The following is a 15610-nucleotide window of genomic DNA, read 5'->3' as shown; positions in this document are numbered from 1 at the left end:
ATGGTGACTTCTTTAAAGCCCACTTTCACTGCAGCATGTTCTTCTTTTGGAACTCTCTGAGTCTGTATGAAATTGACTATGGTCTTTACATTGGCATCTTCAATCCCCATTGCACCAGCGAGGAGGGCAGACAGGATGGACATAAGCTTAGGTTGGCTCTCATTGTTCTTAATAAGTACTTGGATTACATTAAAACCAATTAATGGTCTATCTAATTCCAGGCGACTCACCAAAAAGGGTGCACGGATGGATAAGTCTGGGTCATCATTGCCTCGAAGGTTTACCACTACCTCCACCCATCCATCATATGGGACGTCATCTCCGTGACGGCAGACACACTCAGATCATCCAACAGTTCACTGAGAGGTCGAGCATCTTGGTCAGGTAAGTAGCTACTTGTTCTTCCAGGCACGGTCGAGTAGGCTTACATTGGCTCCTGTGTCCAGTAGGACAGTGACAGCGTAGCCAGCCATACTGCATTTCAATAGGGATTTGCGGCCAATGAGTGGAGCTATTAACTTACATGGCTGGGTTGTGTTGTCAATCTTAGCTATGTTGGCTTCACTAGGTTTATCTGGTTTTGCTATTGAGTCTTTGTGGGGTCGGGACATGTGCTCAAGACCGGTCAGGGGTTGTCCCTCTGGCCTGGGGGAGTAGCGTTGTTCTGGTGTTTGAACTTGTGTCACCATCTGTTTCAAGGCCTCCATTGCCTGTGTCAGTGCCTCAACCTGTGCACTTAGTCTCTGTATTGTGTTGAATTTTTTCAAAATCACAGAACCGACGGCAAAATTCTCTGTGCAGGTCGTCCAGTGATTTGCAGTATTTCTTCGCATTTCGGGCTGCCTCTTTCTGCACGGCGAGTGTGGGAAAATGTGTGAAAGATTTGTTTGACATTTGCCTGGAGAATAAAACCAGCTTGGATTTGAAGGCTCTCACATTTGTGTGCATGTCGTGCACAAACTGATCTTTCCCCTGTAGCTTCACGTTCAGTTCATTCATGTGTGAAAATATGTCCACAGCAAACGCAAAGTCACAAAGCCAGTTTGTGTCGCTCAGCTCGGGGAATTCGTCGAATTTCCCCATTAACTCCAAAAATGAGCGAATCTCCTCTTTGAGCTCCCAGACTCGTTGAAGCACTTTCCCCAGTGTCCGAACTACGGGGGGACTCGGGGGATCCGACAGCAGCCCGACGTTTTTTTCCAGTTAAATTTGGCGATCCATCCGTGGTGACATTGGCAAGTTTACTCCAAGGTAGCTTCATTCTCTCGATGACAGCAGACACCTGTTCATATAAGTCCTCTCCTCGCGTTTTCCCTTTCAGTGATTCCATGCTCAAAAGCTCCTCTGTTATCTCAAAACTGTCGTTAATCCCTCGGATAAAAATTAGGAGCTGAGCAGTGTCTTTTATGTCGTTACTTTCATCCATCGCTAGTGAATATAACTTAAAAGACTCCGCCTTTTTGTTTAACTCACTGACTATATCTTCGTCAATCAGTTCCACGTGGCGAGTCACTGTCCTGCGTGATAAACTGATTTTTTCAAACTTGGCTTTGCTCTCCGGACACAAGAGACCTGCTGTCTCTACCATGCATTCTTTCAAAAACTCGCCTTCGGAGAAAGGCTTGCTAGCCTTTGCTAATTTGAATGCCAGCAAATAACTTGCCTTGGCACTTGACTTTTGAATCGCAGTTTGTCGGTGAAAAAAGTTCTGTTGACTCTGTAAATTAGCTGCCAACCTCTGAGCAGTAGCCACCCGTTCTTGTGTTGATTGCTTGCTAGCATAGTTTGCATGCTTCGTGGCAAAGTGACGGCTGATATTGTACTCTTTGAAAACCGCAACAGTTTCTTGGCATATCAGACATACAGCCATTGATCGAACTTCAGTGAAAAAGTATTTTGTTGTCCACTTCTTATTAAACACTCGGCATTCGCTGTCCACTTTCCGTTTCTTTGGTCCGCTCATTTTCACAGAAGGGCTCAATTGAAAATAAAGAGTGCCGTATTTACCGCACTATAAAGCGGTTTAAAATCCGGTGCGCCTTATGGTGCGGGAATACGGTAATATTCGCCACTCCAATAACGGTTAATGTGGTTAGAGTGCGCCATCTATTGAGGAAACGTGGGCATTGCAGGGAAAGTGGAAAATGAAGGAGTTTTTACTATAATCTGGACAAGTTCGGCGGGCCGGATTAAAAAGCCTAACGTATGTGGCCCGGGGGCCGTGGTTTGCCCATGTCTGGGCTAGGGTGTTGTGGTTGTGTAGTGACATGTGGTGGTGTGGTTTGTGCAATTGAGATAGATGTCTGTGCAACCTCATCTAAAACAACAGGCATTTCAACCAAATGACATTGATGTATCACCTTCAAAACAACATCATTCAATGACAGCAAATGACCCATACCCTCGTCCTCAGACTCAGCTAAGTCTTCAGATTGCATATATGTAAGGATATGGTCTATGCAGTCTTCTTCATCAGTCAGGGTCAACTTGTCTGCTCCCGGCTGGTCTGTTCCTAGCGCCATCGCTACCTCGTAAGCTCCAGGACCAGAAAGTTTGTATAGCTTCTTTTTGATGCTCCAGATCAGCTCCTTGCGTGCTGCAGACATGATGTGTGTTGACGTGTTGCGCCTGCTGAGCTAGCAGTTCGGCTCCCTTGCAGGTCAAGACCCTCTTCACTGGTCTCCCTTCCTGGACACCAACTGATGACTCCTTAGCTGTAGTCACGTCACCCCACTTCTGTGGTCACAGGCTGGGTGGTGCCTCACTCCAGCAACATGTAGCCGTTCTGGTCTCGATGTTCATTTATCACTGGATCAGCAACCGGTACACCTGTGGCAGCGGCGCCAATCCCGGACGAGCCCCCAAGAATCTGTTACAGGTCCCAAGTGAAGGGACCAGCGGGCAGATTGCTGTTATAACAGAAAACGAAGAGCAGCATGTTGCTTTACCATGGCAGCCCTCGTAAGAATTTATTGAGAATAAAACACATACAGTATTTATCCTTCTTCTCATTACAAAAATGTTTCAAATGCACATATAGCATGTTTCACGAGGAATATGAATCCCATATTGATGACTTTACTCTCTGTCATTCCACATATACATTATACAAATATCTCGATCAATGAGCCTCACAGGCAACTTCTTGAGAGCTAGTGAAAGTGAAAGTTTAACTTAACACATTACACCCTGAAACATAGGAGATGCAATATATTTGACAATAAACATAACACACAAAAAGAATAATGCTGGCACGGGAGGTATCATGTAATTTAAACAAAACGGGAGTTCACACATACACTATCAGCGCTACACTGAGTAGGGTCCATTAGCTTACTGTCGCTAGCACCCATGTAAACCAAAATAAAACTGTTCCCACACTCTACAGACTATCGCCGTTCTTTTTCCCGACATTCTACATACTAATAATCAGGTTTGTGTTTGTTATGCTTGTAACATTTCACTGACCTGTTAAACAGAAAACGAAGAGCAGCATGTTGCTTTACCATGGCAGCCCTCGTAAGAATGAGGAGGTTCTTACTCTCCACAGAAAAGAGACGCTTCCCGGCCAATCAACACACTACTAGTGCCACCTATTGGCCACAGCATGAAAAGGCACTGCTTTTAAACAGGATTACATTATAAATCAAAATACAATAAAACCACAATGTGACCACATTCTGTGTGGGTCACACGAGCTTGGTGTTTAGCACTAGCTAAACGTTGCTGCTAGCATGCTGTAGCAGACTGGCTTGCAAACTTTATTTTTCAACTGAAAGTGGCGTTTTTTTGCAATGAGCAATTGGGCAATCTGTAAGGGCCCACAGCACAAAGAGAGCGAGAGAAAGATAGACGATAATCAGTATAGCCGCTCATTTCCACGTTAAGTCTGCTAAATGTAATGTATTTTGTGCAGGCGGGTGGGGTGGGGGTGAGTTCAATAATCTCTGGATCCCAGGTCACACACCACTGCTTCCAAATAAATTGTATTTCTTCATAAAGTTTATATAGACTCATAGTGTCACATACATGTCATACGCCCAGGACAGCCTCTGACAATAGATATTCATTTAAATAAGGAACATTTTTTTATTCTTATGGTAGGAAACTGGCTGAGGCCATCAACATGCATCAGTCAAACCAGGAAACGGTGAGTCACGAACATGACCTTTTGTGTGTATTTTAAGACATTAGACAGTACGCTGCACTAAATGGCTACATTTTGAGGAGTTAACTGAAATGTAATCCTTCTTGATTAATATCTGTACGAAAATTGAGCAAATAAGTACTCCTGGGTCAGACCAAATGTTGAGTGGGATAATTGGAAAGTCCTCCATCAGAGGCATTTGGTGGAAAAATCTTATCTTTGCCATTCACTTTGCAGGTGTTTGGTATTGGGCACTTATGGCCCTTCCTTTTTTAAGAGAGTTCCTTGGAGTATATTTGTTGCTTAGATTTATTAAATAATGATATAACGTACAGCCTAATTAGAGTGCATATTAAACGTAAAACAGGAGAATATAATATTACCATGTACACATGTTTTGTCTAAAACTGTTCTCTATTCTTACACAGCAGAACCTGGATCAGGATTCCTCTGACCACAACTCTGACAGTGACTCGGAAGACACACATGATGGTGGTGGAATTACTGTAAGTAATCTACTAACTACTACTACTACTACTAATCTACTGGTTTCTGAGTTTGACTATTTCACTTCCTCTAAGACTTCTTTATTCTTACACCTCAGAACCTGGATCAGGATTCCTCTGACAACAGATCTGAAAATGCACATGATGACATTACAGTAGTAAGTAATTTTAACAGGCAATGATCTCACATATGATTTTCATGTCTTCAAACCTTAAAGATTTTCCTAGCTTTTTGTTTTTGTTTTTAATTAACCTAAGCCTTTTTTTACCCTGTATACAACAATGCCACACATTAATATTTTTGTGAAATCTTGATTTTATGCACGTTTCCTAGTGCTTGTGTTTGTGAACTACTCCTTGGACTTAAAGGTGCACTGAAACCATTGCTGCATGGTTTCAGTGCGTTTTTTTAAAATCTCAAATTGTAGGCATCTCCCCTTCATCAGCTAGCTGCCTGCCCCCTGAATACACTGTGAAAAAGTGCGGTCTCTGGAGACTACACTGGCATCACAAACGGCTAACAAACACTAGGGGCACAGTGCCCCAAAACATAACAAACCAAGTTCATGGTGCCTTCCAGCTATCTACTGTTGGATACTCATGCTAATCTATAAACTCTGCTCACTGCCCCCTTATATGTGCACATGCACTAACCAACACCCACTCCCTCAACCATGTTATCGGTGATTGGCTGGAACGTGGTTTGTTATGTTTTGGGGCACAGCCTGTGCCCCTAGTGTTTGTTTGCCACTTGTGATGCCTGTGTTACACCGCGTTTTGTCACAGTGTATTCAGGGGGCATGCAGCTAGCGGATCAAGGGGAGATGCCTACGTTTTGAGACAAAAATAAAATCGCGCTGAAACCATGCAGGAATGGATACTGCACCTTTAACTGTATTTTCCAATTACAGAGCCTGCACACAGACCCTGAATCCGATGAACTATACCAACAAATTTGAGCCAAACAAGAGAATTATCAATCTTCAGTTTTGAGGACAGTGCTGATTTTGTTGTGTTTGAACCACTATGGCACTCTTTTACTGACTCTGAATCCAATGCTAGTGGAGAAGAATTTCCCGTGGAAGACAGCACTGATAAGTCAGTAAATGAAGAAACACATTTGGGAGTAGGTGATAATGAAAGGTTTCCTCCAGTAAATGATGAGCCACTTTACACAGGCTCACAACTAACCAAAGCTCAGAGTTGTTTACTTATACTTTCACATGCTTTGAGACACCCACTTACTGGTGTGGCCCTGTCTGATCTTTTAGATTTTATTAATATCCACTGTCCAGAAAATGTTCTAACTTCCAAGTATCTGTTCTTAAAAGAGCTTAAACCAATACAAGGTAACCTAGAATGTCACATACTGTATATTGTCCCAACTGTGAATATAACATTGGTGACCAAGTCACTGATGGGAAGTGTTCTGTATGTAACTCTACATGGTATAGAAACAGCTCATTGAAGAATGGAAATTTCTTCCTGTACTTACCCATCCAAACACAACTGGAACATCTTCTTCAAAGAGAAGATATTGCATGTTGTCTTAAGTCAGGAAATGGCACATGTATTTATGTACAAAATTATGATGATATATGTTGTGGTACAATGTATCATAATCTGAGCAAAGATGGTGGCCCACTAGATAATCCTCCTGCATTTTCCTTAACATTAAATTGTGATGGTGTTCCAGTATTCAAATCATCCCAGTATGGAATTTGGCCATTACAAGGAATGGTAAATGAGCTTCCTTATCATGTCCGTAAAGAGAATGTTTTACTTTTTGGCCTATGGTTTGGTACTACATTTTAAAAACTTGATTAGATGTGGATTTATTATATTTGTCGATAAAAAACATTTTCAAAGTAAAATTTTCTCAACATGGCTCACTAACATTTTAACTTAGGCCATCATATACAATTTCAAAAAACACATTATGATTGTGAAAGTCTTGAGAAACTCACTGTGTCACATACTTTTATTCACACCTAGTTTGGCCACAGACCACTGCTACGTGAAAAGCTTTGTATCTTCACTCTTGATCATAAAGTGTGATATCCCTTTGTTTAAACACCCCACTATTTATCTCTATCACCATGGTGCTACATTTAGGAAATGTAGTTGGCTTGAAAAAAGTGTTACAGGGCAGGAAACAGGTTTTGATGTGATGAAGTTCAGCAGGAAATGTATGTTAGTTGACCTGCCACATTATGCCAACATTTATGCATGTATACCTCCAAGTTCCAGTGTGGAGGATTGAAATGTCATGTTGAGGATGAAATGTAATGTGTAGGAATAAAACGTTGAGGATGAAATGTCATGTGGGGGAATAAAAGGTGGACTCAAAGAAAACATTTTTATTTGTTGCTGCCATTTTTTATACAGTACATAACCATATATGGTCCATCCATATGGCTAATGTTAAATATAATGAATGTCATGCAAAATCTGATTTGCAAAATCTGATTTGGAGCTTGTTTAACTCATAATAAAAATACTTTGTTTCAATAAAGATACATGCAATAATGTAACACAGTTTTGTTTGCACAGCAATGTATTTTAAAATACATAGATCAATATATAGCAATAGGTTTCCCATCCATATATTGCTATATATCTTCAAATATATCAGGATTTTTGTCATATGTTGAAATATATTTTCTAATGCATTGCAATATAAGTTCTATATATTGCAATATACTTTTGTTTCGTAAGGCCCTAGGCCAGGGGTGGCCAACCCGCGGCTCTCGAGCCGCATGCGGCTCTTTGCCCAGTCTCATGCGGCTCCTCAGCTCATATGGAATTTTAATTGTGTGAGGGTTTTTTTGCGCATATGTATCCAAGTTCAAAAAGGGTTAACGACACACAAGTTCCAGGCCAGTCGTTACACAGAGTTTTCGACACAGAAGTGCTTTAGCCAATCAAAATGCAGATCCTGCCGTACAGGAGGCGGGTTCTACTGCACTCGCGATGTGACAGTGAAGGGAGAGATCTGCTTCTGAACGGCGAAAATAGAACTCAGATACAACCGTAATAACTCAATACAAAGTTGTCAAATCAAAACGGTAACACTTTGCAGTTGTAGTTGTGTGAGAGGGCCTGATCACGGAAAGCTGGCCACCGACATAGAAGGACTCCCGAGTTGCTGAATTGCGATAATGAAATAAATACGAGAGAAAGTGCATCTGTCAGCAGAGCTTCTGCCAGTCATAGGGTCAAAGTTCAGATAGTTATCATGCGAGGATAATTACCTAAAATACACTCCATTTAAATAACTGTCATGAAGCAGTATTTGAACCAACCTTAGTCATGGGTTTGTTTTAAATACAAACATTTAAATATTGTAGCCAGATTTGTAAAGGAGTGTTCAAGGCAATGAATGCCAACTTAGTTCAAAGAAGCAACATGCAGTAATACAAAAATAGTTTTCACATGATGAAGTGAGAGTGTGTGTGAGGCAGTGCACACACTCTTAATGGCTGAAAATAATTGGCCTCTAGTCTTAATACTGATTTCTGTCAATATCATGGTGTGTGACATTTACAAGAAATCTGGCTGAGCAGAGGTATGTGTGTCTGTGTGACAGAGTGTGTCTCTATTGGAGTGTGTGTCTTTGAGTGTGTGTGTGTGTGTGTGTGTGTGTCTGTCTGTCTGTGTCTGTGTGTCAATTATTGTACATTTTTAGATTTTCATTTTCTATGTGTGAGAGATAGAGAGGGGCACAGAGGAATAGAGTGAGGGAGCACACCAGTGGCGTAGCTATACCTATTTTAGGTGAACTTCAGCCCACCTAAAAACAATTAAATCCCACCCAAATGAACATTTTGAAATTGAAGAGAAAAATGTATATATTTTTTTATGTCTCACATTAGTGTTAAGAGTTGTGCCCCCTCCCCTTACCAAGACCACACAGTTCTATGGTGTAGCCTCTTAATTTTGCTCTCAAAATGCACCAGAAGCATGCAATTCACTTTAAAATGTTTTTAAAATCTGCCCGGGGAAGCATGCCCCCGGACCCCCCTAGAGGATGTGAAGTCCACCCCACTCAAACTTCGAAACTAGCTATGCCCCTGGAGCACACAGAAAGGGTGAGAGCAAAAGAGAAAGGGCAAAAGAGAATTGGGGGGACATACATCCACGATGTGTGTATGATGTGGCTCTTTGCTGTAACACAGTCAAATATATGTCTCTTTGTCTCTGACTGGTTGGCCACCCCTGCCCTAGGCTATGTTTCCCCCCTTCATTACGCTGTTTGAAGCTTTTCTCGTCACCACAGGCCCAGGGGCCCAATGACTCTTATGTCAGAACGCATTTGCAATTTTCTCAACATGGCTCACTAACATTTTAACTTAGGCCATCATATACAATTTCAAAAAACACATTATGATTGTGAAAGTCTTGAGAAACTCATGGTGTCACATACTTTTATTCACACCTAGTTTGGCCACAGACCACTGCTACGTGAAAAGCTTTGTAGCTTCACTCTTGATCATAAAAGTGTGATATCCCTTTATTTAAACACCCCACTATTCTCTCTAACACCACTGTCCCCCCCAGCCCCCCTAGAATGTCACATATATTGTCCCAACTGCAAATATTATATCGGTGACCAAGTCACTGATGGGAAGTGTTCTGTATGTAACTCTACATGGGATAGAAATATCTCATTGAAGAATGGAAATTTCTTCCTGTACTTACCCATCCAAACACAACTGGAACATCTTCTTCAAAGACAAGATATTGCATGTTGTCTTAAGTCAGGAAATGGCACATGTATTTCAGAAAATTATGATAATATATGTTGTGGTACAATGTATCATAATCTGAGCAAAGATGGTGGCCCACTAGATAATCCTCCTGCATTCTCCTTAACATTAAATTGTGATGGAGTTCCAGTATTCAAATCATCCCAGTATGGAATTTGGCCATTACAAGGAATGGTAAACGAGCTTCCTTATCATGTCCGTAAAGAGAATGTTTTACTTTTTGGCCTATGGTTTGGTTCTAAAAACCAAATGTTAATACATTTTTACAGCCATGCACACAAGAGTGTCAGTCATTATCAACTGTTGGCTTCAAGTTACACCGAAACAACATTGTAAATCATTGTAGAGTGATAGCAGCTGTTATGATGTGTGATACAGTTGCCAGGCCCAATCTGCAAAACATGACCCAATTTAATGGTCATTATGGGTGCAGCCTCTGCCTACATCCAGGTGAACAAGTTCCAAAGGGAAATGGAACTGTTAGGGTTTATCCATACAAAGATGTTCCAAAAAGGGATCATGCTTCAACTCTAACTGACGCAAGGGAGGCCGTGCGTACCACACAGTCTGTGAGAGGCATTAAAGGGCCCACATGTCTCGTCAACATCCCACACTTTGATATCATATCTGGAATGCCTCCTGACCATATGCATAATGTACATCTTGGAGTTGCGTGGCAAATGACAAACATGTGGCTGGATAGTGAACACCATGAGGAGCCATACTATATTGGTAAACGTGTTCCTGAACTCGACCAACAACTCTTGAGAATTAAACCACCTTGCAATATCACAAGAGTGCCCCGCTCTTTTCAGCAAAGGAAGTTTTGGAAAGCTAGTGAATGGCAGAACTGGTTACTTTTTTATAGCATCTTTGTCCTAAAGGGAATACTACCAAATGCATTCTACCAGCACTGGTTAATCCTTGTCACCTTCATGTTCTTGCTGTGTAAGGACACTGTCACATCAGAGGGGTTACAAAGATGTGAAAAACTGGTTGTTGAGTTTGTCAAACAGTTTGAAACACTGTACGGAAAGGAAAATGTGTCATTTAACGTACAGTTATGTCTTCATTTGCCAGACTCTGTGAGAAATTGGGGATCCTTTGTGGGCACATTCAGGATATATTTTTGAGTCTTTTAATTGGAAGATACTGAAGATGTTTTCATGGCACCCAGTGTGTTTCCTTACAAATAATGAAACAATTCACATATAGACAAGTGTTGCCTCTTTTGAAAAACAATGCACTGAGAAATGCTGTGCCTAGATGTATACAGCTGTATAACAACTTGACTGGTGTAAAAAAGCTGAAATAGTTTGAAAGAGTAGCAGATCAAGTTATGACACCCCCACCCACCGCCACCCACCAGACCCCCCCCCCTACCCCCCCCCCCACCCACCGCGACCCACTGCCACCCCCCCCCCCCCCGCACCCACCACCGCCAGCCCCCCCCCCCCCCCCCCCCCCATCAGGTCCTGCCCTTCATCCTTGTCTATAAAAACAAGTTCTGAAAGTGATGCACTATCAGACTCAAGCAATGAATGTAGAAACGTGCAGGACAAAAGGTTAGTGACAGGTAAGCTGATTTGCTCTTTTTGAGACACCCACATTTTACTTTATGAATACAAAGCCTTCAGGTATCTGTCAAGAGTCACTGTATTCTTAAGTTTAAAACGTTATGCTATTTTTTATTTTGTTCTACTTTCAAATTGATGGTAACAATCTTTAAGAGTGCTTTGGACAGTATGATTGAAACAATATTGGCCAACCATCCTAAATATTGCAGTTCAAAGTGGGAGGACCGTTGGATAGACAGGAGCAATATTTCTACAGAAACATTCCGCTTAAATAAAGAAATAGTGTTAATGTAATTAGGTTTTTTAGCATGTGCTAAAATATGTTATATGCTACTCCAGTTTGGAATTCATCACTCTAATCAGCAAAGTATGGTGTAGTAATAACCAACATCAATTTCCCATGATTTATATTTATTTTTCAACTAATTAACTTCTTCAATTGATAATAAATCATGTTTCTTTTCCAGGCGAAATCATCGTTAGTTTCTTATCACCCAACTGAACAGAAACATGTTTCTGTTAAATATTTGCATCTATGCCAGCCTCATGCTGTCCCTCCCTCAGTGTACATATCTATCATGCACAGAGGGGACACCCAGACAGTGTCTTGATGCAGAATTTGCTCCAGGTACCAATTTGGCCGGCGAAGGCTTTGATATCACCAAAATGGAACGTAAGGGAGCCTTTGTGCTCGACATGAATCAGTGGAAACGCAAGGACAAAACATGCACCCTGTGCAGCAACCCCTATCTGGAGAACAAAAAGCAAAAGCTCCCCTTGTCAGTCACAGACTGGATACCAAAGCAGTCCTGCAACATGAAAGTGTCTAGTACGCTCCACAGATCCAGTGAGTCTCTGGTCAGTTCCAGCTCCTCTTCTGTGGATAACAACTGGAAATTCAATCTTGATGTTAATGTGGGTCAAAAGAGCGGGTCATTGATGCTAGCTGGTACTAATTCCAAATTGGCTGAATATTCCATGGAAAAAACTAAGAATGACAAGTTCAGCTTCACAAGCCACAGCATGTCCTGTGAGTACTACAGGTAAGAACACGGGGACTGGGATGAAACTTTTCTCTACACAATCCCCTTCATGCAAAGAGAGATGTTATTAAAAATGGCACAAATCCTGAACTGTTGTTTATTTATTTTTAAATTATTTTTTTGTCTGGTTTCACTTCAACAGCTACAGAGTGTCCAGCACTCCCAAGTTGCACAGAGAATTTCGGAAAGCATTGACCCAGCTTCCCAAAGTCTACAGTCCAGAATTCAAGCAACAATTTTACAAAGTGATTGACACATTCGGCACCCATTACGTCACCAAGGTAAAGGAAAATTAAAGAAAAAATAAAACAAAAAAAATCACGTATATTTTCTCAAACAGCATGTGTTTAAATATATCATTCCAGGTGAAGTTGGGGGGAAGTGTTCAGTCTGTGACCAGCATCAGGCAGTGCCAGGCCAGCCTGCAGGGCCTCAGCATGGAGGAGGTTCAGATGTGCCTTGAAGTAGAGGCATCCGCCAGCATGAATGCTGCAACAATAAAAACTGAAGCAAAGCACTGCAAGAAGGACATGGACAAGATGGAAAGCAAGTCTTCCTTCTCCAGCCTCTTTAACGACAGGTACTTTCCCATATTTGTTATGTTTTCAATGTATTGTAGGACAACAAATAACGCTTATTGTCACTATCATTAATCAACAGGTTATTTTCTATTTACTATAAAAGGTCATAAATAAAAAGAAAAATGTCCATCCCAGTGAAAACCAGCTGAGTGTTATACAGTGGTTCTCAAACTGGGGAGCGCCCTAGTGGGGGCGGAGGTAGTACTGCAGGGGGGCGCGTGAAGCTTGGGAGGAAGTTGTAAACAAATATTGGTTGTACTTTGTTGTAGTAAAAATATCATAATAATAGATGTCTTATTTCTTATTGCTACATCAAAGTTATCTTACACATTTTGACGAATCAAATTTTACGTTTTAACCGCTCTCTTCACAAGAGAGAGCTCTCTTCTCGTGTGTGCGCGGGGGGCGGGGCTGCTCGCTCACAGACACGATGCAGCCGGGTGCATTCGGATCTGCGGGGGACAGGGAGCACGGAGTGTTCAAAACCTACACTCTACAAGGCTCGACGTGGAAAATGCTCGTTTGACGTACATATTTTTCGCGTAAACAGGAGAAATCCGTCCAAGCAGCTGGCCGAAAGGCATCATCTTCGGACGGAGAGATGCACAGTTTTATATTTATTATATTTCACATCATTAATCCAAATCTGTAAAGTAACTAAAGGTATTAAAGAAATGTAGTGGAGTAAAAGTACACCATTTACCTCTGAATTATAGTGGAGTAGAAGTACAAAGTAACAAAACCTGAAATACTCAATTAAGTACAAGTATCTCAAAATTGTACTTAAGTACAGTAGTTTAGTACATGTACTTAGTTACTTCATGCAGGTATGGTATGTGTGCTAGCAGTCCAGAATCCACGATATATATTAAATAAAGCAATTTTAATTTAATTGTTTTATTCATTTTATTCTGTTTCCAATTTTTGGGGTTTTTCCTTAAACAAATAACAAATAGAAATACCATTAATTTCACAGTTGTTTATGTTGTATCCATAATAACATATACAATTATAGTTGAATCTGTGTGTTGTTATTATTAGCAGAGAAAATGTAAAGTTTGTACAAATACATCCTATCTAGTACGGAACCGGGTTCGGGGAGGGCTTGAAAATATTTCCATTACCCAAGGGTGGGTGACTGTAAAAGTTTGAGAACCACTGGTTTAATAATCAACTGTCCTCCACAGGTTTACAGAAATAAAGGGGGGCCATACCACAGAGCCTGAACTTCTCTTCTCTGCTGACAAGAATCCATCCGCCTACAGAGAATGGCTGAACTCACTACTACTGAACCCAGACATTGTCTCAAATTCCCTGAACTCTCTTCATGAGTTACTGCCTACTAACGCCCCTCTCCGGAAGAACCTGCGTTTAGCCATTAGCCATTACATCCTGGAGAAAGCCCTGTGGAAGAACTGCAGTGAGCGCTGTCAGGCTGGCATCAAGAGCGACCAAAGAGATTCCTGCGTGTGCCAATGCCACAACGAACTTGCTGTAAACCAAGACTGCTGCCCGACCCGTAAGGGCATGGCACGGGTCATCATAACTGTACAAAGGGGTTCAGGACTGTGGGGAGACCACAGCACAGCCACAGACGGCTATGTTAAGGTGTTTTTCAATGGGCAGATGATCAGGCGTACCGCTGTTATTAACAACAACAACTATCCACACTGGTCCACTGTCATAGACCTGGGCGCTCAGGATGTGTCCTCAGGAAATAAGGTTAGATTTGAAGTGTGGGATCAGGACAACAACTGGGACGACGACTTGCTGGGACAATGTGAGAAAGCTTTGACTGCAGGAGACAAGCAGGATCTCTGTAACCTGCAACATGGCCAGCTTTTCTACAAGCTGGAGGTGAAATGTGCGCCGAGTCTGAGTGGAGATTTATGCAAGGACTATAAAGCCACTCCTATGAGTCAAAGTCTGAAGGAGCTGTACGTGTCCCGTCATGCACATCCAGTTCCAAAAGCCATTCTTTTAGAGATGGGTGTGTTTGTGGATAAAACAAGCCCACTGAGCAACCAGAGTCTTACTGCAGAGACTCACAAGTATGATTTGAAGTAACAACTGTGTTAGGCTTTACTGACGCTGATATTCAAGGAATTACATGTAGCAACATTACTCTTATTGTTTTAATACGGTAAACCAAAGCTAAACACATCATCCATATCTGTCCTCACTAACCTATTCTGATTTAGTTTTAACATTATTAAGGTCATCTTGTAGAAATAAAAAAGATGTGTTAGACAAAATACTGTTGTTTTAAGAGCTAGAAAGATAAAACAGGAGTTTCAATATATTCATTTATCTTCATATTTGCATCATATAACGCTCATTATATTGTATTCATTTGGCTAGTCTTTCACTGTTCAGCAAATCATATTCAAGTGATTTTAGTTTAATACTTTGCCGCTTCTACTTACCATATTTTTGGTTATGTTTTTTAAATGCATTTTCTTTTTTTTTCTATACAGGCATTTATTAAAAGTAGGTAGGTCTATTACTATTTGAGTCACATTTTTGCTAATTATATTTCTGACTTGACATTAGAGGAGTGAGGAATATAACGATCAAGCTTTTTGTATCGATCACACATGTATTGCCATTATAAATAGTTTTCATATATGTTATAGTCAATTACTGTACTGCTTTTCTTTGTCTCATACATTGATATGTTTTGAATGTCAGTTTCTAATCTTTTTGTATACTTAAATAAAAGACTTTAATCCTGCTAAAACAATACTTGTTCATATTGGTGTAGGTTGTTTGCAAATATTCATTTTCTTTGCTGAAACAAGCTCAGTTCCTATTACATGGCTAATTAAGAATCTTATACAATATTATACAACTATTTGTTTGCTTTTTGTGTGTCATAAACTTAAAAAATTGATCATTGGAGTTCTCAAAGAATGGCCACAGCCCCCCACCACTTCAGAGAACATAAGGTTTGTGGTATCTGGTTCATTATTGACTGGAAAGCGAGC

At 41.0% G+C, this 15610-nt stretch overlaps 1 protein-coding gene across 2 annotated transcripts; it reads left to right on the top strand.

Moving 5' to 3' along the window:
• The first annotated feature begins 10954 nt into the window (after window positions 1-10954).
• LOC134878697 (perforin-1-like) lies at window positions 10955-15366 on the top strand. 2 transcript variants are annotated; one of them, XM_063904889.1, is made up of 5 exons: window positions 10955-10987; window positions 11467-12042; window positions 12185-12323; window positions 12408-12622; window positions 13811-15366. In XM_063904889.1, the coding sequence occupies exons 2-5, from the start codon at window positions 11510-11512 to the stop codon at window positions 14688-14690; spliced, it is 1767 nt and encodes a 588-aa protein (XP_063760959.1). In that variant the 5' UTR covers window positions 10955-10987; window positions 11467-11509; the 3' UTR covers window positions 14691-15366. The 2 variants fall into 2 exon arrangements, with proteins under 2 accessions (XP_063760959.1, XP_063760958.1); XM_063904888.1 differs by having other exon boundaries at window positions 10955-10998.
• The last annotated feature ends 244 nt before the right edge of the window (window positions 15367-15610 follow it).

This window comes from Eleginops maclovinus, chromosome 16 (assembly GCF_036324505.1).
Source record: "Eleginops maclovinus isolate JMC-PN-2008 ecotype Puerto Natales chromosome 16, JC_Emac_rtc_rv5, whole genome shotgun sequence".
NCBI lineage: Eukaryota > Metazoa > Chordata > Actinopteri > Perciformes > Eleginopidae > Eleginops > Eleginops maclovinus.
The sequence above is the reverse complement of the archived record's forward strand: the minus strand, read 5'-3'. Positions and strand labels throughout refer to the sequence as shown.

Bases quoted from the DNA above. Each gene is read 5' to 3' on its own strand.
- LOC134878697 (XM_063904889.1), top strand. From the start codon at position 11,510: ATGTTTCTGTTAAATATTTGCATCTATGCCAGCCTCATGCTGTCCCTC. The intron at 12,043-12,184 runs GTAAGAACACGG...TCACTTCAACAG, and splicing joins ATGTCCTGTGAGTACTACAG to CTACAGAGTGTCCAGCACTC. The intron at 12,324-12,407 runs GTAAAGGAAAAT...ATATCATTCCAG, and splicing joins GCACCCATTACGTCACCAAG to GTGAAGTTGGGGGGAAGTGT.